General features: G+C 43.6%; 1 protein-coding gene across 4 annotated transcripts in view; it reads left to right on the top strand.

The window, feature by feature from the left end:
* Positions 1-12455, top strand: part of LOC106576047 (ras association domain-containing protein 3) — a 56367-nt gene extending 43912 nt beyond the window's left edge. For 3 of the 4 annotated variants that reach the window (XM_045699697.1, XM_045699698.1, XM_014152879.2), the window contains 5 exons: positions 1905-2012; positions 6939-7094; positions 7205-7292; positions 9157-9272; positions 9347-10439. In XM_045699697.1, coding sequence (XP_045555653.1) covers positions 1905-2012; positions 6939-7094; positions 7205-7292; positions 9157-9272; positions 9347-9496 — 618 coding nt within the window. In that variant the 3' untranslated portion in view covers positions 9497-10439. Of the gene's footprint in view, positions 1-1904; positions 2013-6938; positions 7095-7204; positions 7293-7520; positions 7618-9156; positions 9273-9346 lie in introns of all 4 variants that reach the window. The other variant, XR_006760104.1, reaches the window with a different exon arrangement.
* The last annotated feature ends 4152 nt before the right edge of the window (positions 12456-16607 follow it).

Genomic DNA, 16607 nt, shown 5'->3' with positions numbered 1-16607 from the left:
GCCCGGTCTCCCTGATGTAAATACTAGGCTATTAGAACCATACCACTCCACTATCAATGTTATTGCCTTAGGTGGACTCTTCTGTGTGTGTGCACGTTGGCACCCTGGTCTCTTGTGCAGTGTGGCCTTATAAGGTGTCCAGTGCCTGCTAGGTCTTGCCAGGATACTGAGTGTGGTTTAGGTTTGTTTTTAGTAGCTAGGAGCCTTAGAGAGCAAAGCTCTATGCCCATGTAAGAACACACAGTGCTGTGTGGACTATGGACCTTCAGGCAGGCACACACACTGAGGATGACGTGTCTGCTATGACTGCTTGATCCAGGGTGATATGGAGAGGAAGCTGAAGTCATGTCCATTAAGAAATATTACTAAAATTCAGTTCTCATTATCAAACAAACTCTGAAGTCAGATCCTTCTGCTTTCTAGGAGTTAAAATGTGTGTGTGTGTGTCACAGCCTTCAGCGGTATGACTCATCTGTATGGATCTGGGGAGCACATTCATTACATGACTGACCTCTCTCCTTGGGTTGGGCCTGGCACACTTCTATCCTATGGTGGGATGAGTCATCTGTGTGTGCATGTGCGTCCGTTCTGTGGTGGACCCTTGCCTTGATGGGGAGACCTAGACCCAATGAGACACAGGTTGTGTGTATGAGATGTGTGATGGTCGTATGCGTGTGATGGCAGTGTTTCCCCTAGATTATTTTCCAAAATCAACATTAAATACTCTGGCATCTGCTTTGGTGGACATTCCTGCAGTCAGCATGCCAATTAATTGCACGCTCCCTCAAATTGAGACATCTGTGGCATTGTCCCCAGCACAAGGTGCACCTTTGCAATGATCATGCTTTTTAATCAGCTTCTTGATATGCCACACCTGTCAAGTGGATGGATTATCTTGGCAAAGGAGAAATGCTCACTAACAGGGATGTAACACATTTGTGCACAAAATTTGAGCAACATTTTCTATTTTTGTATGTAAGGAACATTTCTGGGCTCTTTTATTTCAGCATCATGAAACCAACACTTTACATGTTGCGTTTGTTTTTGTTCATTGTATATATTGTTACGGAGGCACATTTTCCACATGATTATTCATTGGAAGTTTTTATTTTTATGCACAACCACCATTAAAATACTTCTCTTAAAATGAAATGTTGCCAAAAGTAATTAGGAAAAGAACTGACTGGCGCTCAACCAACGTGAGTCGGTTCAACCCAAAAACAAACATTAAGAGGTTCTAAAAGTAATTAAGTCAATTTAAAATCATCTGGAAACGAAGTACCTCAATAAATAACAAAGATGCACTATGTCAAATCAGGTAATGCCAAATTCCAGTCTGCAGTTTTGAATTCATTTCTGTCATTAGGGATTTTTTTGTTGTTGTCATAACTCCCGTTTTTAACAAGTCCTTGTGAACATCAGAGAAGGAAATAGAAGGCACTTAGGTGTTCCTTATTTCGTAGCTTTCAGTAATAGGGTCATAATAGTTTGTAGCTTAAACCATTCAAACGCTAGAGCCAACTTCATATGGAGAAAAAAGAATCAGCTGGCCACGTAGGCGCTAGAAACCACACTACGACCACCAGCATAGTGCTAGTCATTTTCGCACTAATGTCCGAATGTTGGCGTAGATATTTTTGCAGATCTTTTGTTCATGTTAAGAATTGATCAAAGGGCTGGTATAAATTAATAATCTGGCCTGCAGGCTGCTAGTTGCATATCCCTGATCTAGGGCCTCCAAATGAAGGTCAGGAAACCACTCTGTGGCAGGCCCAGGGCTGTGTGTGTGCGTGTGCGTGTGTGTGTGCGTATGCTCTTTGGTAAGATCAGCTGATACAGATAGACAATCTCTTCAGGTCATAACACATGTAATAACACCACTTAACTCTGTTTCTGTCAATCAGGATGTGGCGCAGGAAAGGGAGTTACGGACTCATCTCAGCAGAGAGGAGATCAGACAGAAGGTCGAGCTGTACAACAACTCCTCCAAGGACCACCTCAAAATGACCCTGGCAAGTGACCTCTGACCCCGTCCACTAACCCTTAACCCAACTCCTACATCAGACACAAGGCTACCTCGGTTTATCATCCCTTGTGACCTAGCTACCCACTTTGTCCCCTCATCCCTTAACTAACTTGAATGACTGTCAGGCTCTCATGGTTATCTCTGGCACGAGTGTGTGCGTGTATGGGTCGGCCAGCCTTCAGAGCTGAGCTGAACCGTAAAGGCTCATTCTGCACCCATGTTTTGTCATCTATCGTCTCCTGATCCACAAGAGACGTGACACTCACGTTTGTTCGCTGCATGCTTCCACCACAACTCCTTCCTTTGCTAATGATTAGGAGGATTGAGCAGAAGCCCTTGAGTTGTCCTGACCCACCCTGTTATGTAGAAGAGGACCAACTGGCTGCTCAGTGCTCATCAAGCTGCGGGCATGATGGTGGCACACAACACATGTTCACCACACTAGCTGCCTTGAACAGGCCTGCCTGAGAGATTTGTCCCAGATGAATAACTAACATACAGTACCAGTAAAACGTTTGGACACCATTCAAGGTTTTTTTTTTATTTTCAACTATATTCTACATTGTAGAATAATAGTGAAGACACCAAAACTATTATGGAATCATGTAAACTCAGCAAAAAAGAAACGTCCTCTCACTGTCAACTGTTTATTTTCAGGAAACTTAACATGTGTAAATATTTGTATGAACATAAGATTCAACAACTGAGACATAATCTGAACAAGTTCCAGACATGTGACTAACAGAAATGGAATAATGTGTCCCTGAACAAAGGGGGGAGGGGGGGGGTCAAAATTAACAGTCAGTATCTGGTGTGGCCACCGGCTGCATTAAGTACTACAGTGCGTCTCCTCCTCATGGACTGCACCAGATTTGCCACTTCTTGCTGTGAGATTACCCCACTCTTCCACCAAGGCACCTGCAAGTTCCCGGACATTTCTGGGGGGAAATGGTGGCATTGGTGGCATTGTCATGCTGGAGGGTCATGTGGATGAGCCTGCAGGAAGGGTACCACATGAGGGAGGAGGATGTATTCCCTGTAACGCACAGCGTTGAGATTGCCTGCAATGACACAACAAGCTCAGTCTGATGCTGTGTCACACCGCCCCAGACCATGACGGACCCTCCACCTCCAAATCGATCCGGCTCCAGAGTACAGGCCTCGGTGTTACGCTCATTCCTTCGACGATAAATGCGAATCCGACCATAACCCCTGGTGAGACACAACCGCGGCGACTCAGTGAAGAGCACTTTTTGCCAGTCCAGTCTGGTCCACCGAAGGGGGGTTTGTGCCCATAGGCGACATTGTTGCCGGTGATGTCTGGTGAGGACCAGCCTTACAACAGGCCTACAAGCCCTCAGTCCAGCCTCTGGCCGCAATAGGCTGAGAGTCTGAGCACTGATGGAGGGATTGTGCAACTCGGACAGTTGTTGCTATCCTTTACCTGTCCCGCAGGTGTGTGCAGGTGTTACACATGGTCTGCCACTGCAAGGACGATCTGCTGTCCGTCCTGTCTCCTGTAGCGCTGTCTTGGGCGTCTCACAGTATGGACATGGCAATTTATTGCAGTCCTCGTGCCTCCTTGCAGCATGCCCAAGGCACGTTCACACAGATGAGCAGGGACCCTGGGCAGTAGAAAGGCCTCTTTAGTGTCCTAAGTTTTCATAACGGTGACCTAATTGCCAACCATCTGTAAGCTGTTAATTGTTTATGGTTCATTGAACAAGCATGGGAAACAGTGTTTAACCTCTCTAGGGTATGTGGGACGAAATCGTCCCACCTACTCAACAGCCAGTGGAATCCCGTGGCGCGATATTCAAATACCTTAGAAATGCTATTACTTCAATTTCTCAAACATATGACTGTTTTACACCATTTTAAAGACAAGACTCTCGTTAATCTAACCACACTGTCCGATTTCAAAAAGGCTTTACAACGAAAGCAAAACATTAGATTATGTCAGCAGAGTACCCAGCCAGAAATAATCAGACACCCATTTTTTCAAGCTAGCATATAATGTCACAAAAACCAAAACCACAGCTAAATGCAGCACAAACCTTTGATCTTCATCAGATGACACTCCTAGGACATTATGTTATACAATACATGCATGTTTTGTTCAATCAAGTTCATATTTATATCAAAAACCAGCTTTTTACATTAGCATGTGACGTTCAGAACTAGCATACCCACCGCAAACTTCCGGTGAATTTACTAAATTACTCACGATAAACGTTCACAAAAAAACATAATTATTTTAAGAATTATAGATACAGAACTCCTTTATGCACTCACTATGTCCGATTTTAAAATAGCTTTTCGGCAAAAGCACATTTTGCAATATTCTGAGTAGATAGCTTGCCATCATGAGCTAGCTATTTTGACACCCACCAAGTTTGGCCCTCACCAAACTCAGATTTACTATAAGAAAAATTGGATTACCTTTGCTGTTCTTCGTCAGAATGCACTCCCAGGACTTCTACTTCATCCACAAATGTTGTTTTGGTTCAAAATAATCCATAGTTATGTTCAAATATCCTCTGTTTTGTTCTTGCATTCAAGACACTATCCGAACGGTGACGCGCGGACGCATATCGTGACAAAAAAATGCAAAATATTCCGTTACGGTACTTCGAAGCATGTCAAACGCTGTTTCAAATCTATTTTTATGCGATTTTTCTCGTAAAAAAAGATGATATTCCGACCGGGAAACCCTGTTTTCGTTCAGACTCAAAATCTAAAATGGACTCTTCACGTGCACAGCGCGTGCCCGTCTCATTGTTCTCAGATCGACCACTATCCAAATGCGCTACTGTTTTTCAGCCATGGGCTGCAAAGTCATCATTCAACGTTCTGGCGCCTTCTGAGAGCCTATGGGAGCAGTAGAAAGTGTCACGTTACAGCAGAGATCCTTTGTTTTCAATAAAGAGAGTGTAGAAGGCCAAGAAATGGTCAGAGGGCACTTCCTGTACAGAATCTTCTCAGGTTTTTGCCTGCCATGTGAGTTCTGTTATACTCAGACACCATTCAAACAGTTTTAGAAACTTTAGGGTGTTTTCTATCCAAATCAAACAATTGTATGCATATTCTAGTTTCTGGGCAGTAGTAATAACCAGATTAAATCGGGTACGTTTTTTATCCGGCCGTGCAAATACTGCCCCCTATCCCCAACAGGTTAAACCCTTTACAATGAAGATCTGCGAAGTTATTTGGATTTTTACAAATTATTATTTTAAAACAGGGTTGTGAAAAAGGGATGTTTCTTTTTTTGCTGAGTTTAGTAACCAAAAAAGTGTTCATTCAAAGTAGCCACCCCTGCCTTGATGACAGCTTAGCATATTCTTGGCATTCTTTCAACCAGATGACCCTATTTGGTAAAAAACCAAGTCCATATTATGGCAAGAACAGCTCAAAGAGCAAAGAGAAACAACAGTCCGTTACTTTAAGACACGGAGATCAGTCAGTCCAGTTTCTTTAAGTAATGTCGCAAAACCATCAAGCGCTGTGATGAAACTGGCTCTCATGATGACCGCCACAGGAAAAGGAAGAGCCAGAGTTACCTCTGCTGCAGAGGATACGTTCATTAGTTACCAGCTTCAGAAATTGCAGCCCAAATAAATGCTTCACGTAGTTCAAGACACATCTCAACATCAACTGTTCAGAGGAGACTGCGTGAATCAGGCCTTCATGGTTGAATTGTTGCAAAGAAACCACTACTAAAGGACACCATTAAGAAAATACTTGCTTGGGCCAAGAAACGCAAGCAATGGACATTAGACCTGTGGAAATCTGTCCTTGGGTCTGATGAGTCCAAATTTGAGATTTTTGGTTCCAACCACCGTGTCTTTGTGACGCAGAGTAGGTGAAAGGATGATCTCTGCGTGTGTGGTTCCCACCGTGAAGCATGGAGGAGGAGTTGTGGGGGTGCTTTGCTGGTGACACTGTCTGATTTATTTAGAATTCAAGTCACACTTAACCAGAATGGGTACCACAGCATTCTGCCATCCCATCTGGTTTGCGCTTAGTTCTACTATCATTTGTTTTTCAACAGGACAATGACTCAACACAACTCCAGGCTGTGTAAGGGCTATTTGACCAAGAAGGAGAGTGATGGAGTGCTTCATCAGATGACCTGGCCTCCACAATCACCTGACCTCAACCCAATTGAGATGGTTTGGGATGAATTGGACCGAAGAGTGAAATGCTTTTCCAACAAGTGCTCAGCATATGTGGGAACTCCTTCAAGACTGTTGGAAAATTATTCTTCGTGAAGCTGGTTGAGAGAATGCCAAGAGTGTGCAAAGCTGTCATCAAGGATACGTGGTTACTTTGAAGTTCTAACTTTTTTGGTTACTCTATGATTCAATATGTGTTATTTAATAGTTTTGGTGACTATACCCTGGAATGAGTATGTGTCCAAACTTTTGACTGGGACTGTACTTATTTTCTTCTGAGGGGTCAAAGTTTGAACCACTGTTCTTTGATTCAGATTGATGTCCATTCTGTCAGTCTCGTCTAAACATGCAGTCAGGCAGGCATAATGACTACTTCTGTCTTCTTTAGAATGTCTTTGTTTGCTCCCACACCCATTTTATTCTCTCCTCTCTTTGTGTCCCCGATCTGTCCATCTATTGCAACCACAAGTCACTCTTTTGTTCTTTCTCTAAAGAAACGTAACGGTGTGGGTGCGTTTTAGTCGTGGCAGTCAGCTGATTTGAGTTTCAGCTCTCATCACCTTTAATGACTCTTTCACACACGGTGCTGTCCCGTCCGCAGGTGGTACGTGATGTAATGGGCTTAGAGAGAGGCCCACAAATCTGGGCTCCATCTGCTAATTTGTGTTACACCCCCCTCAAACATGCAACATTTTCTGTGTTCTGCAGTATCCTGACCTGTCTCTCTCTCCCTGTAGAACCCCAGTGGTGTGTATACAGGGTTCATCAAGGTGCAGTTGGAGCTGAGGAGACCCATCACAGTACGAGGAGGTGGGGGAGGAGAGGAGGCCTTCTACCTCCCCCAGGGGGCGACTAACACTCTTCACATCAGCTCCAACAACACCATACGACAGGTGGGTCTCTCACAGTTATGTTCAACCTGCTTGCAGTGATTTGTAGAAAATGGCTATAATTATATATGAACGCTGATGCTAGTCTTTATCGTGAACTTTGTTTTTATCAGGTGATCCAGGCCCTGTTGACCAAGTTCACCGTAGCTGACAACCCTGCTAAATATGCCCTATACAAACGCTGCCGCAGGGAGGAGCAAGGTAAGTGTCTGTCTTTCTGGCTAGAGGAGAGACTGTAGTTGGTTTGTCATGCCATAGATGCCAGAACTGGGCTGGTGTCTGAACATAGTGTGTGTGTGTGTGTGGGGTGTATTCGTGAGTGTGTCGGTATCTGTATGGTCAGGATGTGTATTTCTAGACTCCTCGGCCTCATGTTGCTGAATGCCACAGGGCTGTCCCCACACACATTGTGTTTCATCCCTGTGGCAGGAATACCCCGGCAGGGCGGAAACACACACACACACACAGCGTGTCCAGCAGCAGCTGCTCTCCAACCTGCCAGCCTGTGGAGAGAAGGCCCCAACAGGTTTTAGTACTGTTTATAGTAGCAGCCTGTGTCTTGGTCTTTTCTCCCCACCCCCGACTACTGTTACTACAGTTCTTCCTGTGTTAGGGCTCTGCTAGATATGATTGATTGGGCAGATCTCTGGTGGGGTTCAGCCTAGACCTTAACCCGGGTTCAAGACCCCCAGCAGACGAGCAAAGATGGATCAGTCCCTACTCCCTATACCACAGATCAGGAGATTAGCCCCTCTTACTGAAGACTGGCTGGGGGTCGGTGCAGGTAGATTGTCATTTAGCAGATGCTCTTATCCAGAGCGACTTACAGTAGTGATTGCATACATTTCATTTAATTACATGCATTTTTTTTTTTGTACTGGCCCCCCGTGGGAATCGAACCCACAACCCTGGCGTTGCAAACACCATGCTCTACCAACTGAGCCACAGGAAAGCCATTATGGTTTTGATTGTGAATAGGTCAGACTTCCAGCCGAGTAGCAGTGCTGACTACAGTCTGTCACCGTCTGTCTAATCTCTTGTCACACTGTTGTGTAATCTGACAGCTCTTCATTTTGTTAAGGGAAATGCAAACACGCTATCACCGACCTCTAGGACAGTGTGGCTCAGATGCTAGCTCTGACGTTGTGGTATTTTCCCCTCGGTAAATGAAGAGGGGAGGGCTGAGCCTGTTAATGAGATGGTCTGTCTAGACAGAGTCTATACTGTGGTCCAATTAAAAACAGTTTAGTTCCACTAGCTGATAAATACCCTCAGACAGATACACAGCAGCACCCCCTGGGTGGAGTAGGCCTAGGACGGTGGGGGAGGCATGGACTCAGTTTGTAATGGTTAGGATTTGTACTGTCAAAACTGACCCTGGATCTGTTACTGTGATGAAAGAGGAAGGGTAAATGTTTGCATGTCTACGTAACTTATGACCCATTCTGATGATGGTGGGAACGTAAAGCCCCTGCCTGCAGCAAGAAATACCATGGTGATGTCAGAATCCGGTGTGGCATGGAATGCCGTTCTCTCCCAGTCCTGCTGAGATGGACCGTGAAAGTACTGTACCACCACGGCACCGTCTGGTACATAGCTAGTCTATTTCACCAACTGGGTTTTAATAAGGTTAGGTATAGGCTGGCTTGGCCTAGCAGGCATGAACCTCTACTGTGGAGGGACAGGCTGGGAGCATGTGGTGGTGTCTCTGGATAAGGAGCATGCGGGAGGGTTTAGGGCTGCCTGGTGACTGACTCGCATGAAAGACTTCTGTCTCTGATCTGACAGGGCTGCTGTGGTTATTTACCCGTATGTGTGTGTGCATTTTTGTGTGCACTTACCCCATTGGCATGGAGCCAAGACTTTTATTCAGGGTTGTTTTCCATGCACACACACCACTTTGGCCTATCCCCAGTTTCCCAAGCTCTCATTAGTAAGTGTTTTACAGCACGTCTTCCCCCTGACTCAACACTGAGCCCTTTTGTAGAATGCCCAATGATCATGCATGATAACCACAGCATATCATGGTACTAATGTTGTAGCTTGTGTGTTTTTCCTCCTGCAGTGTACATGTGTAAGCTGTCGGAGGGAGAGCACCCGTTGTTCCTGCGTCTGCTAGCAGGTCCCAACACCGACACACTAGGCTTCGTCCTGAGAGAACAGCAGACTGGCGAGGTCATGGTAAGACGCACACAGAACTCCCACACACACTAAACTCACACTCTCTGTATTAACCATACCCCTCTCTCTTCCAGTGGGAAGCGTTCTCCATCCCAGAGTTGAGTAACTTCCTGAGGATGCTGGAGAAGGAGGAGACTGAGCGGGTGTGTTCCGTGACGCGTCGCTACGACAACTACAGACTCAAACTGCAGGAGGCCATGAGCGCAGCAGGGGGGCCGGGGTAACTACTGCCCCTGAAGGAGAGGAGAGAGGGCTGGGAACCAAAAGCCAGTCTGAGGGACACTGAGGGGGAAACTGGTCCAACCTGATTCAGAAACTGGAGAGAGACAGACAGCTGGAGTTAACTCCAGATTGTACCAGTGGACCCTGTGTGCAATACACTGGATGGACAATAGAGGGCAGCAGTGGTTCCACTGCAGTCAGCCTGGACTTCATTCAGGAGCACTCAAGAGACTAGCTCCATGTCTTTACTGAGTAGGCCTACACCTGGTGTGCCATGTTCACTCTTCTGTTCACTCTCTTCCCATCCTTCTGGTTAGTGCATTCTTTCTAGTTAGTTGTATTTTTATTCTGTTGGAATTACCTTTTTGAACATGAATGATTCAAACCCCAAAATAATTGATTCAATTTATTTGTACTTTTTATTTAATTGGGGGATGCGTTGCTTTGTACATATTGTTGTTTTAATTTATGTGGGTGACGCTTTGTTCTGTTTCTTTGCTGAAATGGTTTTATTGTGTTCTATGAAGGCGTGGCAGCAATCCAACCGCTATAGGGACCTAGTGTGCTCACTGATTTCTCTCACAGGGGTTAATGCAGAGAAAACACGTCGGCAACAAAGGCTGGACTGGTTTATCATGGAAGTGACTCCGTATTAAAGGTAACTGAGAGATGGACAAGATGAGTGATTGTATTTAAACTGAAGGTTGTGATGGTCTTGAAAGGAGAAGCATATTTGGTGTAGCTGTTTAGGGTTTAGAGGTCAGGATGGGAGTGTTACAGCTTGTGACCCGACTGCCAGTTAGTGGAGTTTGAGCTGATCTCTGACCTCTGGACATGCCGTGAGAATGGAAAGATTTTAGGAAGTTGACTAATGGTTTTAGAGGAAGTAGAAAAGGAACTTAGAAAGCTGTGTAAAAAAACAAATAAAAAACATGAGAAATGAAATGGATGTGACAAACAAGGTTTTTTGGAGTTCTATGTTGAAAGTTCAGGGCCTAGTTTAAACCACCTCTGTTGGAGCCAGTGCCAGGCCTGTGGCCACAGATAACATGGTTAGGAATAGCAGCAACGGACAATGGCTATATTGTTGCTGTTCCTCTGGTATTCATTTAACATGGCTACATCTGTCCTAATCTGCTCTAGGGCTGGTAAGATAAATTCTTTAAATCAGCCTTCTGTTGCACCAGCGCGTGAACCCTGAAGCAAAGCTGCATGGGACATCAGGAAATGGATGTGCTAAAAGACCAAAGAGACTAGTCCGTTATTGTAAAGGTGAAGTCACATGACCATGTGTTCAGTCTCCTAGACTAGGAGAGAGCGGGTAGAACTTGTTGCTCTGAGAAGTTCTCGCATTTTGCCTCCCTGTCCGTCTCTCTCAGTACTGTATGTACATCTCTACCAGGGTTGTATCCATCTTCTGGTAGTTATAGGGGAGGTCATTTGAACCGAAACTGTCCATCTATTGCAAAGTACAATCATTTCAATGGACAGAGCAACAAGTTCTCGCATTTTGGGCCATCAACCCTCAGTACCGTATCCAAACACACTGACCAATTGCAAGAATATGTTGAATTGGCATCTTTAAAAGCCTTGTTGTTTATCTGCCAGTACTATATGACGTTTTTCTGATGGTAGTGCATTATTTGCCATGTTTATCTCTATAGAAGAGTAGTGGTGTGGTTATATAGCCCCACCTTATGGATAAATGGTGTAACTGACCTCTCGGTCTTCACCTGCATCAAACTGTTTATCTAAAGCCTGTTGGTGATATGATGTGATGTTGCTTTCTGTTTTCCTGTTCTATAACTGAAGATATTCTAAAATGTTTAGGTTTTGCCTGGTGCAAGCTCTTAGAAGCCTCATAAAAATTAAGGGTGAATGTTATAGCTAGAGTTTAAGGGGTTACACACCCAGAACTTAATTTGTTTAATCACTGTGTTAATGGAATTAGATATGGTAAAATAATCTATTATATTTTAGATCCTAAAGCCATTTTCTTTGTAAGCCCTGCTAAATGGTGTTGCAAAGCACAGTGTTACATTGACAGATACCACTGGCCCTGTGTTAGCTAGTTAGAGGTCTGCACATCTCAGCATCAGGGCTTTGAACCAGACCAGTTCATATCTATTGCCAGCGCTCCTATCGGACCAGTTTACTGTCTACTGAAGCTTCTGGGCACTTTATCTTTTAATTCAGGGATTTTTTCTTTTCTCCATTTACCAGATCCGGTCTTCTATTATAATTCTAGACAATGTTTCATAATTAGGCCTTTCTTATTGTAATACGAGTGGCTTTTATGAAAGATGTTGGGTGTTTCTAAAACTTGATATTTATACAAGCTCCTGTATGATTTGTCAGACTGTGAAAGTTGGTTTATCTTCAATTGTATCATGTTATGGGCAGTGCTGTCTGGTTGGCTTTTAAGTCTGTTGTAGGAATATGACTGCTAAGGTAACCCATATAAATATACTATAATGCATGCATTATCTACTCTAATGCATATAGGCCTACTATGTGGTTCTCATGGAACCATAGGCCAGTACTGTTGAACTTGGAAATGTATGAACAATTTATATAGATATACATAAACTAGATGGATGCATAACTGTATTTGCCAAAGATCTTCCCCCGTCTCTTCAGCTATGCTCTTATGGTCTATGCTGAAGTGCTATATGCAGAGACTGTAAGATCTATACCTGGAATGATTCTGCTGACAGTGTTAGTTATGGTTCAGTACCAGGATGTGGATGAACACAGCAGCTGGGGGCACAGCTTGGAGGAGACGGGATGCAACTGACATGTTTTAATGAAAAAGACTTTGCTATATTCTATTTATATTATTGATGATGCAGGTTTATTTTTGTAGGTAACTGTTTATTTTTGGATTGTTACCAAATGTGGCCTTTAGAGATCTAAAGGACTGAATTCATCTATTAAAGTTTAAATTGTACAAAAAATAAATAGAATATTGGTGAATCCACTGAATCAAACATGCAGAACTATAATGATGAGACCTGACTGCACTCCTATAGGCAGCTCCTAAAGGGGCAAGCAGCAGTCACTACGTAAGATGAGGTATTCATCCACGATCCAGTACACATAGCCGTATCGGGGGTAGCTCATTCAGGTGTTGCAGTAGAACAAGGGCTGTGCAGCATAGCAGGAGCATCTGCAGCAATAGGTTGACAAGACAGCGGTCGCCCAGGTGTATGTCATCAGCTCATAGCGCTCAGATTTCCACACCGGCATGTCTTTGCCTGTGTACCCGGGATCTCAATCTTCAGAGGGTCTCTGGCGTGACCTTCTTCCTGTGGACTTCGGAGGCTGTGCCAGTGTCAAGCGGACTCTTCATCATCCCGCAGATCTCTGCAGTCAGGTCCTTGGTGTAGGTGGCTGTGACCTCAGAGCTCAAAAACTTACAGGTCCTGCTCTCCTTCCTCTATGAGACCGAATAACATCTCGTTAATGTTATGGGGGGGCAGGGGCCGGCCAGACCATCTCAATTGTATACATTTAATCACTTTCAAATTCATTTACAGAGCTATGGATGTTATAACAGACCATCCATGATTATACATTGTTTTGTTTACATCGACCTTGTTTACAAACATTGGAGTAAAGCAAGCTTATATTTGGTGTTCTTACAGGACAGTTAAAGGGCAACTCCACCACTTATCAACTTCATTTGTATTATTTCCAGCACAATACCTGTATTAACATGTGAAACGGCGCATTTCTATGTTTTGTTGAAAAGGTGATTCTCAAAGGGTGAGATTTGCGGTGACAGAGGGAGCATGAAAATACCCTCCCTTGGCTAGAAACTCGTTGCAGGTTTTGAAAATCCGTTTTAATCCTACCCTGTGATGTCACGAAGCATTTTTTTGTATTTTTTGGACCTTCTTAAAAACAGATAATAGAAGCACACCGTTTACACGTACAGTATGTAGACACTGGTTTGGTGCCGCAGATGAGGTTGAAAAGTTGCGGAATTGCCCTTTAAACTAAGCTCATGAAGCATTTATAGGTTATATTCTTCAAGAATCAATGGGTACATATCATTCATACATAAGTCCAAAAATGGATGTAGACTGAACAATTTTATGCAAAAGCAACAATTTCAAAGGTTTTACTGACTTACAGTTCATATTAGGAAATCAGTCAACTGAAAATAATTCATTAGGCCCTAATCTATGGATTACACATGACTGGCAATACAGATAGGGGCGTGGATCAGAAACCAGTCAGTATCCGGTGTGACCACCATTTGCCTCATGCAGTGTGACACATCCCCTTCGCATGGAGTTGATCAGGCTGTTGATTGTGGCCTGTGGAATGTTTTCCCTGAACACTTCAATAGCTGTGCGAAGTTGCTGGATATTGTCAGGAACTGGAACATGGCGATCCTGAGCATCCCAAACATGCTTAATGGGTGACATGTCTGAGTATGCAGGCCATGGAATTGTGTACAGATCCTTACGACAATGGGCCTCAGGATCTTGTCAAGGTATCTCTGCATTCAAATGACCACTGATGAAATGCAATTGTGTTCATTGTCCGTAGCTTATGCCTGGCCATACCATAACCCCACCGCAACCATGGGGCACTCTGTTCACAGCTTTGACATTAGCAAGCTGCTCGCCCACACGACGCCATACAGGTGGTCTGCGGTTGTGAGGCTGGACGTCCTGCCAAATTCTCTAAAATGATGTTGGACGCAGCTTATGATAGAGAATTGAACATTCAATTATCTGGCAACAGCTCTGGTGGACATTTCTGCAGTCAGCATGCCAATTGTCCGCTCCCTCAACTTGATACATCTGTGGCGTTGTGTAAGAAAACTACACATTTTAGTGGCCTTTTATGGTCCCCAGCATAAGGTGCACCTGTGTAATGATCATGCTGTTTAATCAGCTTCTTGATATGCCACACCAGTCAGATGGATAGATTATCTTGGCAAAAGAGAAATGCTCACTAACAGCAATGCAAAAAACATTGTCCACAACATTTTAGATAAGCTTTTAGTGCACATGGAACATTTCTGGGATCTTTTATTTCAGCTCATTAAACATGGGACCAACACTTTACATGTTGCATTTTTGTTGAGTGTGTGTATATACCATAATAATAAATTACATTTAGCAGACACTTTTATCCATAGTGACTTACAGTCATGTGTGCATAACAAGTTTAAGTATGGTGGTCCTGGGAATTGAACCCACTATCCTGGTGTGGCAAGTACCATGCATTACCAACTGAGCTACAGAGGATCTTCATGAAGTCCTTAATCAGGGCAGAAGCCTTACCTTACATGAACAGAAAATATCAAGGCACCCCCAAAAAAATCTCAGTATTACTTGTTGACTGCTATGAGGTTGCAGGTCCATACGTCCATGCCTTGCATTTGCAGGCACATGCACAGATAGAGCTCTGGGTGCCTGAGCACCTTGCCTTCAGCCTTATGAGAAAAGTGCCCTTTCAGATTGGTGCTGTTTTTTGGTTCAGTTTTAGGGCTTTATTCAATCTGTATCACTGAAGAGTTACAGATTGTGTGATAGACTGGTAAAAGATCTTTATAGTTCTATTTTCTCTTTTGTTATACAATTGTAGGCTGTAAGACTAAAGGATCTCCTATCTAAAAACACTGACCCCTAGTGGTCTGAATTTAGCCTTTGACCTCAGGCCATTTTTATGAACAAATATGAACATATCCTTTCCACAGCTTATCAGCTTGCACTAAAGATGTTACCTTTGTTGATGATGCTTAGGCATTAAGGTTGAACCAAAAGATTACATGTAACAAAGATTAAATTAAATGGAAACATTGAAATACACTATATATACAAAACAGTGGCAGTCAGTGCCATATAAGATGAGGGAGGGCGCTTTTTTTTTTTTTCCATGGCCTTATTTATATTACAGTATATTGGATGACTCATTCATATTCGATTCACCCAGTTCAATTTAACAGCGATAGGTTTAGGTTACTACATGATACTCACATTTTCCCTATACCCATAATGAGGTTGCTACAACCTAGCCTAAATTACGAATTTACAATGTAGGTGCACACAGGTCGAGAGACAAATTTAAGGTGACAGACAGTGACATTCAATACCGCCTTTCACACTCTTGCCTGCATCTAGCTGATCTAGGGTGTAATCATTAGACCAACAGTTGCAAATGAGAGTTTCTATTGGACAAATTCTGATCCCCGTTTCGTTCCCTTTGCTTCTGTTTTAAGAAACATTTTTCAACAGAATCGACGGAAAAATAGATCCCTGATTACAAGGAAACACTGTTTGCTTTCATAGCAGCCAAGTTGTATTCCTTCTCGCATCTCTCCTCCTCTCACCTCTTCCCTTCGCTTGTGGACTTCAATGCACAACACATCAGCTGTATGTGACCTGCCGAAAAAACCTTTCCAAGCCAAACCTCTACACAGAGCCTACATCGTCACCATATTAGCTAAAGTAACGTCAAAGTCAGCATAGCTAATAGAACTAACCTGTTAGTAAACCCGCTACAATCATGCAGTAACGTTACAGTGTAGTCAGTAAGCAGTTACACCGGTGGCAATAAATTAGTAATACCAAAAGCTTACCTTGACTTGGAAGAGTTCCAGTGTTGTGTTGGAAAGTCATAGCCAACCAGCTAACATAGCATCCCTCTGTTTGAGAAGGGTGTTTCAGTAGGCTAAACTAGCTAGCGGCATTTGCTAGCTAAGTAAGTGAAACTGGGAAGAAAAATGACGATCTCTCTATTTCTCTCTTGCTTCTCCTTCATTTTGGAAGAAATTAATTTGTTCATTCAAAACTGTTCAACTATTGTCTTTCTCTGTCTTTGAGTCAAATATTCACCACATTTTATACACTGCAGTGCTAGCTAGCTGTAGCTTATGCTTTCAGTGCTAGATTCATTCTCTGATCCTTTGATTGGGTGGACAAGGTCAGTTCATGCTGCAAGATCTCTGATAGGCTGGAGGACGTCCTCTGGAAGTTGTCATAATTACTGTGTAAGTCTATGGAAGGGGATAACATCCATGAATCTCCTAGGTTTGTATTGAAGTCATTATACCCAGAGGAGGACGGAAGCTAGTTGTCCTCCGGCTACACC

This window comes from Salmo salar, chromosome ssa17 (assembly GCF_905237065.1).
Source record: "Salmo salar chromosome ssa17, Ssal_v3.1, whole genome shotgun sequence".
NCBI lineage: Eukaryota > Metazoa > Chordata > Actinopteri > Salmoniformes > Salmonidae > Salmo > Salmo salar.
The sequence above is the reverse complement of the archived record's forward strand: the minus strand, read 5'-3'. Positions and strand labels throughout refer to the sequence as shown.